At 37.8% G+C, this 18,371-nt stretch overlaps 1 protein-coding gene across 4 annotated transcripts in view; it reads right to left on the minus strand.

Annotated features, from left to right (window-relative positions):
• The window catches only part of LOC131276696 (zinc finger protein 705F-like), a 215,363-nt gene that overhangs the window by 88,424 nt on the left and 108,568 nt on the right, over window positions 1-18,371 (minus strand). For 2 of the 4 annotated variants that reach the window (XM_058290211.2, XM_058290212.1), the window contains exon 5: window positions 12,723-12,891. The exons of the other annotated variants lie outside the window; for them this stretch is intronic. In XM_058290211.2, the coding sequence (XP_058146194.1) occupies window positions 12,745-12,891 (147 nt within the window). In that variant the 3' untranslated portion in view covers window positions 12,723-12,744. Of the gene's footprint in view, window positions 1-12,722; window positions 12,892-18,371 lie in introns of those variants that run through there. 4 annotated transcript variants of the gene reach the window in all.

The raw sequence follows: 18,371 nt of genomic DNA on the forward strand, positions 1-18,371 counted from the left end.
AAAAATAAAGCCACAGTTGTAGTTAAATTATTTCATTATTTGTATCCTTGTCCAATATTATTAATTGCTGTTTACCTGTATATAAATTTCTAGCTATTACAATGATTTTCCCTGAATAATTTTGCAATTTCTTTCATTTTCTTTGCATCTAGTATTTATGATTCCCTCACCCCTTGGCATTCTGAACAATATTGTTATTAACATTGGCACACATATATCTATCCCAGATGATGCTTTCAATTCTCTTGATATATATCTAGAATTGGGATTGCTTTGTCAATTAGTATTTCCATATTCAACTTCAACACTGAACAGCAACTGCATAATCCCACATTACCACCAACACTGTATTTTATCCAATTTCTCTGAGTCCGCACCAGCACCGGTTGCTTTTCCTTTTTAATAAGTAGTCATTGTAGGGGTTGTGAGGTAGTAATTCACTGAGGCTTTGATCTATATCTCCCCAATGGTCAATGATGTTGAATAGCTTTACATATGCTCATGGCCATATGTACAACTTTTATGGATAAATGTTTATTCAAGTCCTCTGCCCATTTTAATTGAGAACCCTTGAGAAATCCTTCTCATTTCTTTGTGTGCATTTTTTCCATGATTTCTTTGTGATTACATTGGGACTTAAATTTAACGTCTTAAACCTATACCAATCTCATTTGGTTTTGTATTAGTGCAAATTCAATATTGTATACATGCTATGTTCCTATACTCTTCTATCCCTCCACAGTTATGCAGTTGCTCTCACAAATTATTTAATTATATATATAAGTCAAAAGCCACTGATTTGTGACTTACTTTTCATGTATTTGTATTTTAGGTCCTATAGTGTGGAAAATGTGGAATTATAAATCCTCCCCCCTCCCCCCAAAGAGTAATGACATTTATTTTTACTCATGCTATTTCCTCTGTGGAAGATTTTTATTTTCCCATGAATCTTCAATCTATTGTCCATTGTCCTTTACTTTCAACCTGAAGAACTTCCATCTACATTTCTTTTAGGGGATGTATAGTGGTCACAGATTCCCACAACTTTTATTTACGTGGGAATGCCTTAACTTTCCCTTAGTTTTTTTCCAATTTCAATTTTTAAAAATTAATTTTATTTTTTATTAGAAATGTTATAGGTTTGGTTAACAATCATGCATAAAACACAGTCCCCATATATTACCCTAAAATTAACACCCTGTATTCATATGTAGAATTGTTACAATCTTGAAAGAACATATTAAAAATTGAACTATTAGCTATAGTCCATTATTTACAATATTGATCCCAGAATCTACTGTACAGTTGTATGCTTGTTAAATTTTTATGCCATTACCATACATAGAACATATGATTTCATCTTAAACAACATACACATATGTAATTCAGTCTTATTCATTATATTCACAATGTTGTAATACCATCACCATCTTCCATTACAAGAACATTACACTCTGCCCAAATATAAACCATGTATGATTTGAACCCTAATTTTTTCAAGTCTTGTTGCTATGGTAAACTATATTCTAGGTCCAGATTTTAAGAGTTTTCTTGTTCTAATTATTTCATATCAGTGAGCTCTTACAATATTTGTCCTTTTGTGTCTGAATTTTTTCACTCAGCCTGATGTCTTAAATGTCCACCCATGTCTCCACAAAATTTCATTTATTTGTTTGGCTGAATAATATTTAATACATATTATGTACTTACCACATTTTATATATCCATTCATCAGTTGATGGACACTTGCATTTCTTCCATCTTTTGACACTTGATGTTAATGCTGCTTTGATAATTGGTGTGCAAATATCTCTTTGAGGCCATTCTTTATTATATTTAATCGTGGAATTACTGGATGTATACCTTTCTATGGTTAACTTTCTGGAAACTGCCAATCTTTATTCCACAACACCAGATTCACCATTTTACTTTTCCACCAACAATGAACGAGTGCTCCTACTTCTCAACATCCTTTCCAACACTTGTTATTATTCATTTTTTTAATAGCAGCCATTCTAGTGAGTGTGAAATGGTATTATATTGTGGTTTTAATTTGCATTACCCTTAATGTTAATAATGATGAGCAAGTTTTCATGGCCTTTTTGGTCATTTGTACATCCTCTTTTTAGAAATACCTGTTCAGATCCTTTTTCCATATTTCAAACAGGTAAATATTTCTTTTTATTGAAAATTTTAAGGATTTTTATTTATTTATTTGAATGTTACACTCAAAAAGTATGAGGTCCCCATATAGCCCCCACCCCCCTCACTCCATTCCTCCCACATCAACAGATTTTTAAATATAATCTGGACATTGAACCTTTATTGGATATGCAATTTCAAATATTTTCTCCCATTGGGTAAGTTGTCTTTCTTCTTTCATGATAATGCCCTTGGATTCAGAAAGGTTTTAAATTATTTTTTAGATTTATTTTATTTATTCCTCCTCCTGTTATTGTTTGCATTCACTGCTCTCTGTGTCTGTTCATTTGGTGCTCTTATACATTTATCCTTTTTTTAAGGAGGCACCTGGAACAGAATGTGGGACCTCCCATTGGGAGGGTGATGCCCAATGGCTGGAGCCACCTCTAATCCCAAAATGTTTTTTAATTTTGATGAGGTCCCATGTATTTTTTTTTCTCTTCTGCTTGTGTGTTGGATGTAAAGTCTAAGAAACCATTGCCAAATGCAATCTCTTAAAGATGCTTCCACACATTTTCTTCTAGGTCTTTCAAAGTTCTGGCTCATCTTTAATGCCTTGATCCATTTTGAGTTGAATTCGATATAAGGTATGAGGAAGGGGTCCTCCTTCAATCTTTTGCTAATGGAAATCCAATTTCCCCAGCATCATTTTTTGAAGATACTTTTCCATACCCAAAGGTGGACTTGGTCACCTTATCAAAAATCAGTTATCCAACAATGTAAGGGTAAATGTCTGAGCCTTTGACTGAATCCCATTGGTCTATATATTTGATCTCCTGCCAGTACCATGATTGGGTTACTGTACTTTGTAAGAATTTTTATGATTTGAAAAGATAAGTTCTATGAACTTCATTCTTCTTTTACAAGATAGCTTTGGATATTAGGAAATAGTTACCCTTCCATATACATTTGGTGATTGGCTATTCCATTTCTGCAAAGGTCAGAGCAATTTTGATGGGATTATATTCATTCATATATTGCTTTTGGTAGAAATGACATCTTGACAATGACCAGAAATCCAATCAATGTACATGCAATATCTTTCTATTAATTTGGGCCTTCTTTGATTTCTTTCAGCAATATTTGGTTGTTTTCTCTCTACAAATATTTTATATGCCTGGTTAGATTTATTCCTAGATATTTGATTCTTTTAGATGCTGTTATAAATGGAATGTTTTCTTGATTTCCTTCTCTGATTCCTCATTAGTAGTGTTTAGAAACATTACTACTGATTCTTCTGTTCTGATCATATATTCCACAAATTTGCTGAGTTCATTTTTAGCTCTAGCAACATTTTTAAAAAGTTCTCAGAATTTTCTATATATAGAATCATGTCATTTGAAACTAGGGAGGCTATAATTCTTCATTTCCAATACGGATTTGTCCTTCCTCCCTTCCTCCCTTCCTCCATTCCTCCCTTCATTCCTTTTCTTTTTGCCTAGTTACTCTGGTAAGAACTTGCACTGCAATGTTGACTACCACTGGTGTCAGTGGATATCTTTGTCTTTCTCTGATTGCAGACAGAAAGATTTCAGTCTTTCCCTATTATGTAGGGTGTTAGCTGTGTGCTTTCCATATATGTTGAGGAAGTTCCCTTCTAGTCCTAATTTTCTAAGCCTTTTCATCAAAAAGCAATGCTGGATTTTGTCCAATGCCTTTTCTGCATTAATTGAGATGATCATGTGCATTTACTGGCTTTGTTCTATTAATGTGCTGTATTACATTAATTGATTTTCTTATGTTCAACCACACCTGCATACCTGGGATAAATCCAACTAGGTCATGGTATATAATTCTTTTAATGTTCTGTTGGATTTCGGTACTAGTATTTCTGTTGAGAATTTTTGCAATATTCACAAGAAATAATGGTCTGTAATATTCTTTTAATTAGTTAGGTTTATCTGGATTTGGTATGAGGGTTATGTTGGCCTCACAGAATTCAAGAGTTTGCCTCGTCCAAATTTTTGAAAGAGTTTGAGTCTGCTTGGTGTTAATTCTTCTTTGAATATTAAAATTTTCCTGTGAGCCATGTGGTCCTTGGCTTTTCTTTATAGGGAGGTATTTGATAACTGATTCCATCTCTCTACTACTTATTGGTTTTCTGAGATCTCTTGTGTCATTTGGATTCAGCATAGGGAGTTTGTGTGATTCTAAGAATAATTTGGCCATTTCATTTAGAATATCTAATATTTTGGCATGCAATTTTTTAGATGAAATAGGCTTTATTATATTTTTAAAAGATACATACATCACACAAATGTTACATTAAAAATATGAGGTTCCCATGTACCCCATTCCGCACTACCCCCACTCCTCCCACATCAACTTCTTTCATTAGATACACTTCTTCATAGTCCTCTTATAGTCCTTTATATAAAGGACTCTTATAGTCTTATTTATTTCAGGAGGGACAGATATACAGCCCCCTTGTCATTTCTTTTAATCATTTGTGTCCTCTCTCCTTTGTTTTTCATGAGTATAGCTGAAGTTTTGAGAATTTTACCTATCTTTTCAATGAACCAACTTATGGTTTAATATTTCTCTCATTTTATTTTTTAATTCTCTATTTTATTTATCTATGTTCTAATATTTATGTCCTTCTTTCTCTTCACTAGGGGCTTAATTTGATTTTATCTAGTTTTTTCAGTGTTAAGTCTCTGATTTAAAATCTTCCTTCCTTTCTAATATAAACATAATATTTTTTGAATGTAACATTTTAAAAAAAGACAAAAAATAAATATATTAAAAAATAAAATAAAATACTTATAGCTAAAAATTTACTTGTCAACACTGCCCTTTATGCATCCCACAAATTTTCATATTATATTTTCATTTTCATTCACCTGAAAATATTTCCTAATTTCCATTGTCTCCCTTTAACCTATTGTTGGTTTAAGAGTATGTTCTTTAATTTTCACATATTGTTTTAATTTCTGATGTACTTAAGTTATTGATTTCTAGCTTCATTCCTTTATGGTTGAAGATAGATTGTGTGACTTCAACGATTTTTTTTTTTTAATTTTGAGGTTTGTTTTGTGGGTCAACATATGATTGGGTCTGTAGAATGATCCATGTACACTTGAGAAGACCACGCATTCTGTTTTTGTGTGAGAAACTTAAAATTCCACCTCTCACAAGAATCTCTTCTGTCACTATCTCACCAAATCGACATTCAGACACCTCCTGCCCTGCAAGCCCCCAAAACTGCCTGGTCAGGGTTTGGGAGTTCTGGAGCACAACACAGATTTCAGAGACCACTGCAGACACGCTGCCAGCCCTAGGGGTAGAGGCTCCACCCAGAACCTCTGACCTCTGTGTCAGAAACCCAAAATTCCACCTCTTGCAAGAATCTCCTCCATCACTATCTCACCAAATCAACTTCCAGACACCTCCCGCCCTGCAAGCCCCTGAAACAGCTCACTCAGGGCTTGGGAATTCCCTGGCACAGCGAAGCTTTCAGGAATCACCACTGCCGGGCTGCCAGCCCCAGGGGAAGGGTCCTGCCCACAACACCAACCTCTGTGAAAGAGACCCAAAATTCTACCTCTTGCAAGAATCTCCTCTGTCACCATCCCACTAAATCAATGTCCAGACACCTCCTGCCCTGCAAGCACCTGAAACAGCCCAGTCCAGCAGGACTCCAACCCTATTCAGCTGCTTCTTTGCAGGAGAGATTATGAGGTGCCCTCACTCAGATGCCATCTTGCCCCACCTCTATTCATATTTTATTTCCAAGCTTTGATCATTCAAATTCAAAGTGGCTATTATGGCCAATTACTACCGTGGTGGGCTGTTTCCAAAATGGCTGCCATAATTCCGTGTACCCTGCATCCACATGTTCCTCTCTAATCATGGGCATGTCCAATTGCCTTGCTCTGAACAATAGGATGAGGGAAACTGAGGCCAATAGCTTGAAAAATGCTTTCCCATTGGGGGTGTCCTCTCTCATTGTCCATGGGAACCATGCAGTCATCACCATGTGAATAAACCCTGCTGCAGACACTTTATGTGGTCACCTCCATCATCCCAGCCTAACCAGCAATAACCTCCAAATATGTGAGTTATGCCATGCTAGACCACTGCTTCCTCTTAACACATACTCATTATGGAACATAAAAAGACAAGAAGGAAAAAAAGATGTCATTAATAGTTGCACAACTACTATAGGCTTTCTCAGTATCTTTATGTCCAATCTTCTTTTCTGCACAGATTTGTTTTCCACATGGCAATGGCAGTTCCATGTGGACAATTCTGCATCATGATTTTAAAATTTATGAAATAACTATATTTTCTCATGTATTACTCTTCAAAATATCATGTTTAATGGCTGAATAATGGTCCATTCAGTGGGTGAGTTATAATACCTTAGCTATTTCTGGACAATTAGATATATGCTGCAATGAACCTTCATAAGCAAAAAGCTTTTTCTAAATTTAGAATGATTTCCTTAGAATATTTCCAATAAGTAGAGTAATTAGACCAAAGGGTATGAATATCTTTTAGAACCAACTTATTGACAACTTTCCCTAAAGGAACTCATACCAATCTACACACCCAACAGCATTTTCCGAGTAACAATTTCACCAAAGGCTCAAGGACCCCATATGTTTTTATTGTTGTTCATTTTGTGTTTTCCATCTTTATAAATTTGTGTGAAAAGTGAATTCTATTTTCCATTGCAATTACTTCTTATATAATCAATAAGGTTGAAGAGTTGGAAAGTCACATTTTCTCAGACTACCAGAGCATTGGGCTAGTTGATTTCTCAAAATTACTTCCCTAATTTATTCCACACAATAGCTTAAGGTGCTCTTTGTTTGAATCTGTTTTGGCAGAATAATTTACAAATATTGAGAAAATGCCATCCATTTGTATCTAAGAATGGGTCTATCCTCATGAAAATTATTGGTGGCAGACCCAAACTCCCCCCAAGCCACCCCTTGGCCATCTCCATTGTATTTCTTTTCTTAGGCTGCCATAAAGTCCCACAAACTGGGTAGCTTAAAGCAATAGAAATTCATTGTCTCACAGTTCTGGAGGCTAAAAGTCCAAAATAGAGATGTCCATAGGGCCATCTTCCCTTTAAAGTCTATCAGGAAGTATCTCTTCCATGACTCTCTTGGCTTCTAGTGGTGGCTGCCAATCCTGGGTGTTCCTTGGCTTCAATCTCTGCCTCCCTCATCACATGGCCAACTTCTCTCATGTGTGGCTGTGTGCCTTCTCCCCTTATAAGAATACCAGTTATATTGGATTATGGGCCCACCCTACTCCAGTGTGACCTTGGTTATCTTAACTAATATCATTGCAGTGACTGTATTTCCAAAAATGATCACAGTCACAGCTTAGTTCTTCACTAAATTATTTTTGGGGAAATGATTCAATCTGTAATAGTCATGGTTTCCATACCACAATCTTCTTTCAATTTACAGGTGAACACCCGAGGCCTTTGCGATTTTAAGAAGTTTGCTTAAGTGTCCCATAGATACATGAACTTATTTTTTAGTAAAAAACTTTAAATGGATTGTTGGGGAAAGTTGATGGAGCTCCTCAGTTCATAGCACAAGAAAAATGATAAAACATCATTATGAGAAACAAAAGGACAAATATTGCATGGTCTCACTAATATGAACTAAACACAAATAATAAATTCATGGAGATAAAACCTAGAATATAGGTAAGTAGGAGATAAGAAGAGGGTTGAGAAGAACTACTGATGATTAATGTATGTAGAAGTTTTAATTAACTTGACTGTAGGTGTGTGGAAACGGATAGAATTGATGGTAACACATGATTATGAGTACAACTAATGAAGCTGGTTTATAAATGGGATTGTGGTCAACAAGCACAGTCTAGGGATGCAAATGTCAACTGAAAGAAAGCTAGAGAATAACCTAGGGACTGAATAACACAGTAAACCCCGAGGTGGAAGAGAACTGTGGTTAGTAGAAATGGAAGAATATCCTTCTGTGACCTAGAACAGATGAACATCAGTGCTGCAAGGTGGTGGGAATGTGTAGAAGCATGCAAAAAATACAATTAATGTAACCTATGGACTATAGTGAGCAGTAATACTGTAATATACTTTCATCAATGACAAAGATGTACTGTGTTAGTAATAGAGGGGTATGGAATAAATATGCCAGAGTTACACTGTGGACCATCGTTAGTGGTAAGAGACTATTGAAACAAATGTACCACATCAGAGTTGTGTGTTGGTGGAGGAGTATTGTATGGGAATTCCAGATATGTACATCGTAATTTTGTAAGTTCACAACTTCTCTCCTAAAAATACATTAAAAAATAAATACATTCAAATAGGAAAAGTGGAATTAAAACCTCCAATATTTGCAGATGACATAATCCTATATTTAGTAAATTCTGAAATGTCTACAACAAAGCTATTTGAGTTAATGAATGAGTTCAGCAAATTCATGGGATGCAATAACAACAATAAAAAATCAGTAAGTTTTTATATGCTAGTATTGAACATTCTGAGGGGTGAATCAGGAAAAATTTCCATTTGCAATAGGAAAAAAGTCTCAAATACCTAGGCATAAAATGTAATCAACAAGTACAGGACCGAAATGCAGAAAACTACAAAATAATGCTAAAAGAAATCAATGAAAACTTAAACAAATGGAAAGATATTCCATGTTCATGGAATGAAAGATTAAATATTGTGAAAATATCAATCCTAGAAAAACTGATTTATAGATCCTATGCAATACCAATCAAAATTTCAATAGCCTACTTCACAGAAATACAAAAGGCACTTCCAAATTCATTTGGAAGGGAAAGTGCAGCTGAGTAGGCAAAAGCATTCTAAGAAGATTAATGTGGGAGGAATTTCATTTCCTGACCTTGAAACATATTACAAAGCTACAATGGTCAAAAAATCATGGTATTGATATAAAGATAGACATCAATCAGGGGAAGAGATTTGAGACTCTAGAAATAAATCCTCATATCTCTTGTCAACTCGATTTTAACAAACATACAAAGTCTATGTTAGTGTGACAAAAGAGTCTCTTCAACAAACCATGTTTCAAGAACCAGATATCTATAAAGAAAAGATTGAAAGAGGACACCTATCTCATTCCCTATACAAAAAGCAACTAAAAAATGAATCAAATACTTAAATATAAAATCAGTACATAAAACTACCAGAATAAAATATAGGGGAACATCTTAAAGACATTGTGATATGTGGTGGTTTCTTAGAACATTACACCCGAAGAAAGTGTAACAACAACAACAAAGATCATAGAGAAATGGGACCTCTTCAAAATTAAACACTTTTTGTCCCTCATAGGACTTTGTAAAAGGGTGAAAAGCAAGGAAACTTAATGGGAAAAAATGATTGGAAAAATCACATGCCCAATAAAGGATTAATATCCATGATGTATAAACAGATGTTACCATACAATAAAGAGACACATGATCAAATTTTAAAAGGGCCAAAAGACTTCTAAAGACATTTGTCCAAAGAAGAAATACAAATGGAAAAATGAAAAAATGTTTAACATCACTCATGATTAGGGAAATGCAAATGAAACAATGAGATATCATATCACTCCCATCAGAACAGCTGCTATGAAAAAGACAGAATGTTTGGCAGGTCCTAAGGAAGGTGAATATAAATTTGCAATGTGATCCAGCAATGCCACTACTGAGTATGTGCCCAAAAGAACAGAAAGCAGCAACACGAATAGACATCTACACACCTGTGTTCACAGTGATATTTACAATTGCCAAAAGTTGAAAATATAACAGGTTTCCTTCCATCACTGAATGGATAAAGAAATTGGTGTATTCAGCAATAAAAAGAAATGAAATTGTAAAGCATATGGGAACATGGGTGAACCTGGAGGATATTATATTGAGTGACGCAAGTTAGACACAAAAGGGCAAATATTGTATGCCTGCATTACTATGAAGTAAATATATTGTGTAACATATTGTATAATTTCATTTATATAAAATGTAAATATAAATCAATTTATAAAGGTGAAATTTAATTAGTGGTTATGGAGGGCTAGGAAAGGCATGCTAAGGCTTATGGAGATTTTTAATGGAGTAAAGAAATATTTCTGAAATTTTTTTCTGATAATGAATGCATAGCACTGTGATTATACAAAAAGTGATCGCTCATTCAACTTTAGATAGTTCATAGAATATTTGAATATATCTTAATATATTCTATTAATTTATTTATATATATAATATATAATATACAATATATAATAAATGCTTAATAGAGAAATAATTGTGCAAGAATAGCCAGAAATAGGAGCTATGTATTGCAGAGAAAACAGATTGAAAGGGGAAAGAATTTTCTTGTAGGTTTTTGTATATTATTATTATGACTATTATTATGGAAATAATTAAAATGCTTTCATAATGATTGAGGTGAGGAATACAAAAACATATGATTATAACAAATACCTTTAATATGTATCAATAAATTTGATTTGTTAACAAAAAGGAAACAGGTAAATGGGAAGTCATCAAAATTTAAAATTCCTTTTGCTCAAAAGGCTTTATCATAAATGATAAACGACACCCTATACAATGAGAGAAAATATTTGGAAAGCACATATCTGATAAAGGATTAATATACAGTATATATAACGACATCTTTCAATTTAAGAAAATGACAACCAGATAAAAATTGGGTAAAAGACATGAAGATATATCTCTCCAAAGAAGATACAGAAATAGTGAGTAAACAAATGAAAAGATACTCAACACAATCTGCAATCAGGGACAGGCAAAACAAAACCCTTCATATTCAATTGAATGGCTATTCTTAATCTTTTAAAAAATGAATAAGGGTTTTGGTTTTTTTTTTGGTTTATCCCCCCTTGCAGCTTGCTTGCTGTCTGCTTTCTGTGTCCATTTGCTGTGTGCTCTTCTGTGTTTTTGCTGGTCTCCCTTTCTGTTGGGTCACCTTGCTGAATTGGTATTCTGTGGTGCTTGCAGGCTGGGTGGAACTTATGGGCTGGTGGCATTCTGCAGTGCATGGCTGGTGGCTCTCTGTGGCATGTGGGCATGCCTGCCTTTTTACAAGGAGGCCTTGGGACATGAACCCAGGTCCTCCCATATGGCAGACAGGTACCCAACAGATTGAGCTACAGCTGCTTCCTGATGATAAGTTTTTGAAAGGACATACATAGAGAAGAAGACTCATTCATTGCTGGTGGCAATATAAAATGATACAGGTCTTCTGGAAAACAGTTTGGAAGTTCCTAAGAAAGCTCAGTATAGAACTACCATATGACCTGGCAATCACAATACTAGGTATATACCAAAAAACAATGGAAAACAACAGCGCAAAATAATATTGCACACTGGTAGTCATAGTACTGTTATTCACACTTGCCAAAAAGATGGAAGAAGCTCATGTCCATCAATCAATGAATGCATAGCAATATATTATTGTATTAGTCAGGGTTCTCTAGGGAAACAGAATCACGAAGAGATATGTCAATAGTATGTGATTTTATGAGTCTCTCATGTGACTGTGGGGATGCACAAGTCGAGGTTCTGCAGGCAGGCTGCAACCAGGAGCTCTGATGAAAGTCCATTGAAGGTTCTTGACGAATTATGGGAGACACTGGCTGTCTAAAGACGAGGAAGGAAATTCTCACTCAATCCTAGAATCACTTCCCCATATAAGGCATGCAAATGATTGGAGAAAGCATCACTCATTGCTGCTAGCAATCTCCCTGATTGATGTAATTGTAAACAGCATTCTATGATTTACCACTGCAATAAAATGAATGTTGACTAAAGTCCATAAATGCCCTTGTATTAGAGTTAGTCCAGTGCTTGTTTGTCCAAACAACTGGGCACAACTACCTGGCTGAGTGGACAAATTAGCCTAACCATCACAGTCCATCCCTTGTCAACTTGGCAACCACACACATTACCTTAAACCATACTTAGTCTCTCAGTAAAAACAGTAACAAACATGCATATATATGTATTTCAACTAAACAATGTTGAACTCTCCTGCTTACTACTGGAAATACATTAATTCCATACAGAATATGATGCAAGGTCTTTGGTAATATTCATTCTTAAACTTGATATCCTCAAATATTATGACATGAAATTGATACAACTTGTTATATGATAAGGGAAAACTTTGTGGAAGAAGACAAAGAAATTTGTTTTGTGTATATATACAATCTACACCATAATGAAACAAGGAAGATTCTTGACCATTACAGTCCTCATTTCTGTAACTGGTCATGTGTTTGAAGTTCATATTTATCACTACCTTCTTCTGCTACCCATTCCATATTTCCATTACCTGTGGTTCTTTGCCTGGTGGAGTGATGCAACCTTCCATTCCTGAAGATTCTGGGCCATTTTTACTCCTGCTTGAATTAGGTTGTTGCAATTTCCCATTGACTTTAGTCATACGACATGGCAGTATGAGGAGATGCCCTAGAGGATCTCCTGTATTCCAGGCAAACTCTTCTTTACCTGCATCATATAGATGCATTCCTATTTCCCCTTGATAATCAGGATCAATCACTCCAGCCAGTATCGTAATTTCCTTCTTTGTTGATTCAGAGGTAAGAGGAGCTCAAAGTGGTCAGGTGGCAATTTTAACTTCCAGTTCGATGGAATCACTGTTGTGTTCCCTGGTGACAGCACTCTTCCTTTGGTGATTAAAATCTGTAGACCAGCAGAGTTTGAGGCTGCAGGGTCAGGAAGTGAAAAATCTCCTAGGGAGCTACTAGGGGTATTATTGAGTGGTGCCCTTTTCCACCCCTTTTCCACCCTTTGATTCCTGGACACATGGATCCTGGTTATGGGAGAAATATCACAATAGAATGGATGCTGATTTAGAGCATACACAGCCTCCTGGAGAACATTTCCCCAGCCCTGTATGGTATTGCCACCTCGTTGGTACCATAATTGAGTCTTCAAAAGACCATTCTACCATTCTATCAATCCATCTGCTTCAGGGAGAGGGGGAACATGGTAAGACCAGTGAATTGCATGGGCATGTGACTATTCCTGCACATCATTTGTTGTGAAATGGGTTCCTTGATCAGAAGCAATATTGTGTGGAATGCCATGGCAGTAGATAAGACATTTGGTAAATCCAGGGAGGGTAGTTTCGGAAGAAGCATTGTGTGTAGGAAATGCAAATTCATATCCAGAGTATATGTCTATTCCAGTTAAAAGAAATTTCTGCTCCTTCCATGGTGGAAGTGGTCCAGTGTAGTCAACCTGCTACCAGGTAACAGGCTAGACACCTTGAGGAATGGTGCCATATTGGGTATGTGTGTGCGTATCTGCTGCTGGCAGAATGGGCACTCAGCAGTGGCTGTAGCCAAGTCAGCCTTGGTATGGGGAAGCCCATGTTGCTGAGCCCATGCATAACCTACATCCCTATCTTTGCCATGGCCACTTTGTTCATGAGCACATTGGCAAAGACAGGAGTGACTGGGAAAACAGGCTGAGCATTAGCCACAGAGCAGGTCATCTTATCCACTTGATTATTAAAAACTTCATCTGCTGAAGTCACCCCTGGTGAGCATTCATGTGAGACACAAATATTTTCATTTTTTGACCCACTCAAAAAGGTCTACCCACATACCTCTTCCCCAGATATCTTTGTCACCAATTTTCCAATCCTATTCCTTCCAAGTCCCTGACCACCCAATGAAACCATTGGCATTAGCCCATGAATCAGCGTACAAGTGTACCTCTGACCATTTCTTCATCCAAGAAAAAAGAAAACCAGGTACACTGCTCAAAGTGCTGCCCACTGGGAGGCTTTGCCTTCACCACTGTACTTCAGGGAAGTCCCAGGAAGGGACTTAAGTGCTGCAGCTGTCCACTTTCGGGTGGTACCATATACCATGCTGAACCATCTGTAAACCAGCCCTGAGTTTTCTCTTTCTCAGTGAATTGATTACAAGTGACTCCCCAAGAGATCAAAGCTGTGGGCTGGGAAAAAGAAGGTAATATGGCAGTGTTGGTGACTACGAGCATTTTGGCTACTTCCTCATGTAACTTACTTATGCCTTCAGGACACACTTGAGCTTTATCTCATATATACCACTTCCACTTTATTATGGGGTGCTGTGGTACATGCCCAACTTTATGATTTGGTGGATCAGACAATACTCAGCTCACGATAGGCAACTCAGGTCTCATGGTAAATTGAAGGCCCATGGTTCAGTGTTCAGACTTCTCTAAGACCCAGTACCAGTCCAAATGCTGTTTCTCAAAAGGGGAGTAGTTACCTGCATAGGATGGCAGGACGTTGCTCCAAAATCCTAAGTGTCTGCACTGTGATTCTCCTATAGGGGCTTGCCAAAGGTTCCAGACAGCATCTCTATTTGCCACTGAATTTTCCAGCACCATTGGAACTGCTGCATCATATAACCCAAGTGGTTGTGCAGCTTGCACAGCAGCCTGGACCTGACACAGAGCCTCTTGTTGTTCTGGTTCCGCCCCCCCCCCCCCACAAACTACCAGCTTTTCTGGTCACCCAGTAACTGAGCTGGAGTAGCACACCCAAGTGAGGAATGTTTTGTTTCCAAAACCCAGAGACCAACTAAGCATTGTGCCTCTTTTTTGGTCATAGGAGGTACCAGATGTAACAGTTTATCCCTCACTTTAGAAGGGACATCTTGACATGCCCCACACCACTAGACACCTAGAAATTTCACTGAGGTAAAGGACCTTGTATTTTAGTTGGATTTATCTCCCATCTTCTCCCATGCAAATTCTTTACTAATACATGCACAGTTTTTGCTATTTCTTGCCCACTAGGTCCTATCAACATGATATGATCAATATAATGGACCACTGTGATGTCTTAAGAGAAGGAAAGATGAGTAGATCCCTGTAGAAAATATTATGATGTAGGGCTAGAGAGTTGATACACCCGAGGCAGGACAATAAGGTATCACTGTTGGACTTGCCAGCTGAAAGCAAAGTGTTTCTGGTGGTCCTTACTAATAGAAATGTAGAAAGCATTCACCAAATCAATGGCTGCATACCAGGTACCAGGGAACATGTTGATTTGCTCAAGCAATGATACCACATCTGGGACAGCTGAAATTGGAGGCACCGCCTGCTTAACTTTATCATAATCTATTGTTCTTCCAAGATCAACTGCTTTTCTGTACAGGCCAATTAAGAGAGTTGAATGTGTTTGTTGTGGGAATTCACCACCCCTGCATCCTTCAAATCCTTGATGGTGGCACTAATTTTTACAGTCCCTCCAGGAATCCAGTATTGCTTTTTAAATTTACTATTTTGCTAGGCAGGAGTAGTTCTAGTGGCTTCCACTTGGGCTTTCCAACAATAGACCTCACCCCACATATCAGGGATACAATGTGGGTATTTTGCCAGTTGCTGATTATGTCTATTCCAATAATGCATTCTGGAACTGGGGAAATAAACACAGAACGGGGCTGGGGACACACTGGACCAGCTGTGAGACAGGCCTGAGCTAAAATCCCATTAATCACATGATCTTCATAAGCTCCTACTCTGATTGGATCACAGTGATATTTTGAATCTCCTGAAATTAATGTCATTTTTGAGCCAGTGTCTAATAATCCCTGAAATATCTGATCATTTCCTTTTCTCAGTGCACAGTTACTCTGGTAGAAGGCTGTAGATCTCCTGGGGGAATGGCAGGAGGAAGAACAGTATACATTTTGGGCAGTTTAACAGGATCCTTCCCCCAGGAGACCTGGCCTTCGGGTCATTCAAGGAGCTCTTGGTCTATAAACTGTTTCAAGTCTGGGAAATGAATAAGGGGTCATGATTCTCTGTGTCTGTCATTTGAGGTAGGCTTTTGTTCAGTTGACCTTGAACTCTTCTGCTTTTACAGATCTGAAAGAAATTTAGTAGACTGCCTATTTCACTGGTATGTACCCCAGTGATGTATTATCTAAGGCCATAACTTTATATGGCTCATACTCAGTGCACTTAGTTTTAGTGCTTTACTGAATCTGCCTTTCATTGAAGTAGTCACTCCCACCTTGACTTTGGCAATTAACTGCTGAAATCTGGCTTTTACCAGACCAATGTCTGATCATTCCCATAAAGTTTAAGGATTCTAATTTCATCAGAGCCCACCCAAAAGTAATATCTGGACTACAGAGAAGAGCAATCACAGAGCTACTCAGGGAAAATGGAGTTAGTCTTACAAATTTATTCATTATAGCCCAAGTTAAAGGTGTGTCCTCTGGATATTCCTGGGGTGGGTGGGCAGCTCTCAAATGGTAAATCCATTCTAGCATTCGAATCTCAGTAAGCCCTTGAATTTCCTCTTCTACTGTATGCAAGGACAATTTGGGCATCTCAACCTAAGACATGCTAGGCCATCTTTTGGTCCATGCTTCAGTCAGTCATAAAAACAAACTGTTAGAGCCCTCTCTAACCCTTGAGCTACATGTTGAATCCAGTATTTTGTTTAGTGGGCCCTTATCAATAAATTCAGCCTGATCCCACTTTATCTTCCCTTCACCATTATCCCATAGTCTTACTATCCATTCCCACACATATTCCCCTGATGTGTGTCTATATGAGATGGAAAACTCATGCAGTTCTTTCTGAGTATACCTTACTTCCTCTTGGATCACACTTGTATTTCACCTTGGGGGCTTGTTGTGATTTTAGTCTAGTAATAGGCCTTGAAAATAAGAGAGGTGGTGGGGGTGGGTGAGAAGGATTAGAAATGCCTAGCAAGCTACTGACCTTAAGGCATCCCCTAGCATTTTCTTCTGATGAGACAGGATTTATTTCTTCAGGCAGGAGTTGGAAGGCAGTTTCCTCAGGGAGGACTGGAGGCTCAGCAGTGCATACAGGAGTTTGGCCGGTATGTCCCACAGGGCAGGGGCAGACTGGGGGCTGGGCAGGTCAGGCTTCAATTTGGGTGGCACACACCTCAGGGCTGGAAGTTGATTCAGACATCCTGGGACAGAATGGAGGCTGGATGATACAAGGTTGAAAATGTGTGGTTTTGACAGGGCAGGCCATAGCAGCTCATGTGGTAATGATGTGGGCTATGGGTGTGAGGCTCTTTGTCTCTTCAGAGATAACCTAAGCTGTTTGACTTGTGGGTGTGGAAGGGTAAGAGGCTGCAGTCCTGCCCTTGGTGACAATGGCAAGGATTCCAGTCCTAGGAAACACTTTAAGAATGCAAGGTCTATAAACCTTAAGTATTTAGGGGAAATGCAAACCAAATAGGTTAAAAGCTTATCTAGAATGTCTGGATTCCACTTTAAAAGCTTACCTAAGATGTAGAAGATAGATATGCTAATTCAAGCCTATTGAGAACTGAAACAAAGGGACCATTTGGCCTTTCATCCCTGTATAAAAGACATTTGAAACTCTTGTTCTGGGCTCGGGATTCAAACAGAAAGCTCCCGAGTCCGGCCAGCCATCAATAAACCATTTTTCCTTCTCAAAATCATTCCTGAGTCCTGGCCTCTCTATACACAAATAATTGAGCCTCTCTCAAAACTACAACATTTTTGGTGAATCTGGCGGGACAGCAAATGAAGACCAGAGACGGTAGCATTTTGCAGCCCCTTCCAAATCCCCGAGGAAGCCGGGAGGACTTGGTTGAAACCCAAATCTGGGCGCCCCTGGATTAAATTTAATCCAGAAAAGATGTGGGCTCCACCAGAATCTTCCCAACAAAAGTTGAGGGCAATGGAAGGTCTGAGGAGAAAGATTCTGGGAACAAAAAAGAACTCTAAACATGGAAGAAGGTAAGACTCCCTGGGTGAGCAGAGTCTGGAAAGCCCTAGCTTTAATTGCTAGGAAGGGGAGGCTGATCACCTCCCATAAGAACCCTAGTAGCTCCAGAAAACTGGGGGGAAGCCATTCTCTCTAGGCCTGGGATAAGGAGAAAACTGGGGAAAAGCCCTGGCGTTTTAGGTTTGTCTAACTGCATGTTAGAATCTGGTACTGGTCTCACATCCACTAAAGGAGTGGAGTCTTGATTTTAATAGGAAGGGTTGTTTATAGGTTCGAGGCCTAATGTCCTGAAGAAAAACCGGGAAAAAGCTCTGGTGTCTTGGGTTTGTCTAACTACATGTTAGAATTTGGTACTAGTCATATCCACTAAAGGAGTGGAGGCTTGATTTTAATAGAAAGGGCCGTTTATAGGTTCG

The sequence above is a fragment of the Dasypus novemcinctus genome, chromosome 30 (assembly GCF_030445035.2).
Source record: "Dasypus novemcinctus isolate mDasNov1 chromosome 30, mDasNov1.1.hap2, whole genome shotgun sequence".
In the NCBI taxonomy this organism is placed as follows: domain Eukaryota; kingdom Metazoa; phylum Chordata; class Mammalia; order Cingulata; family Dasypodidae; genus Dasypus; species Dasypus novemcinctus.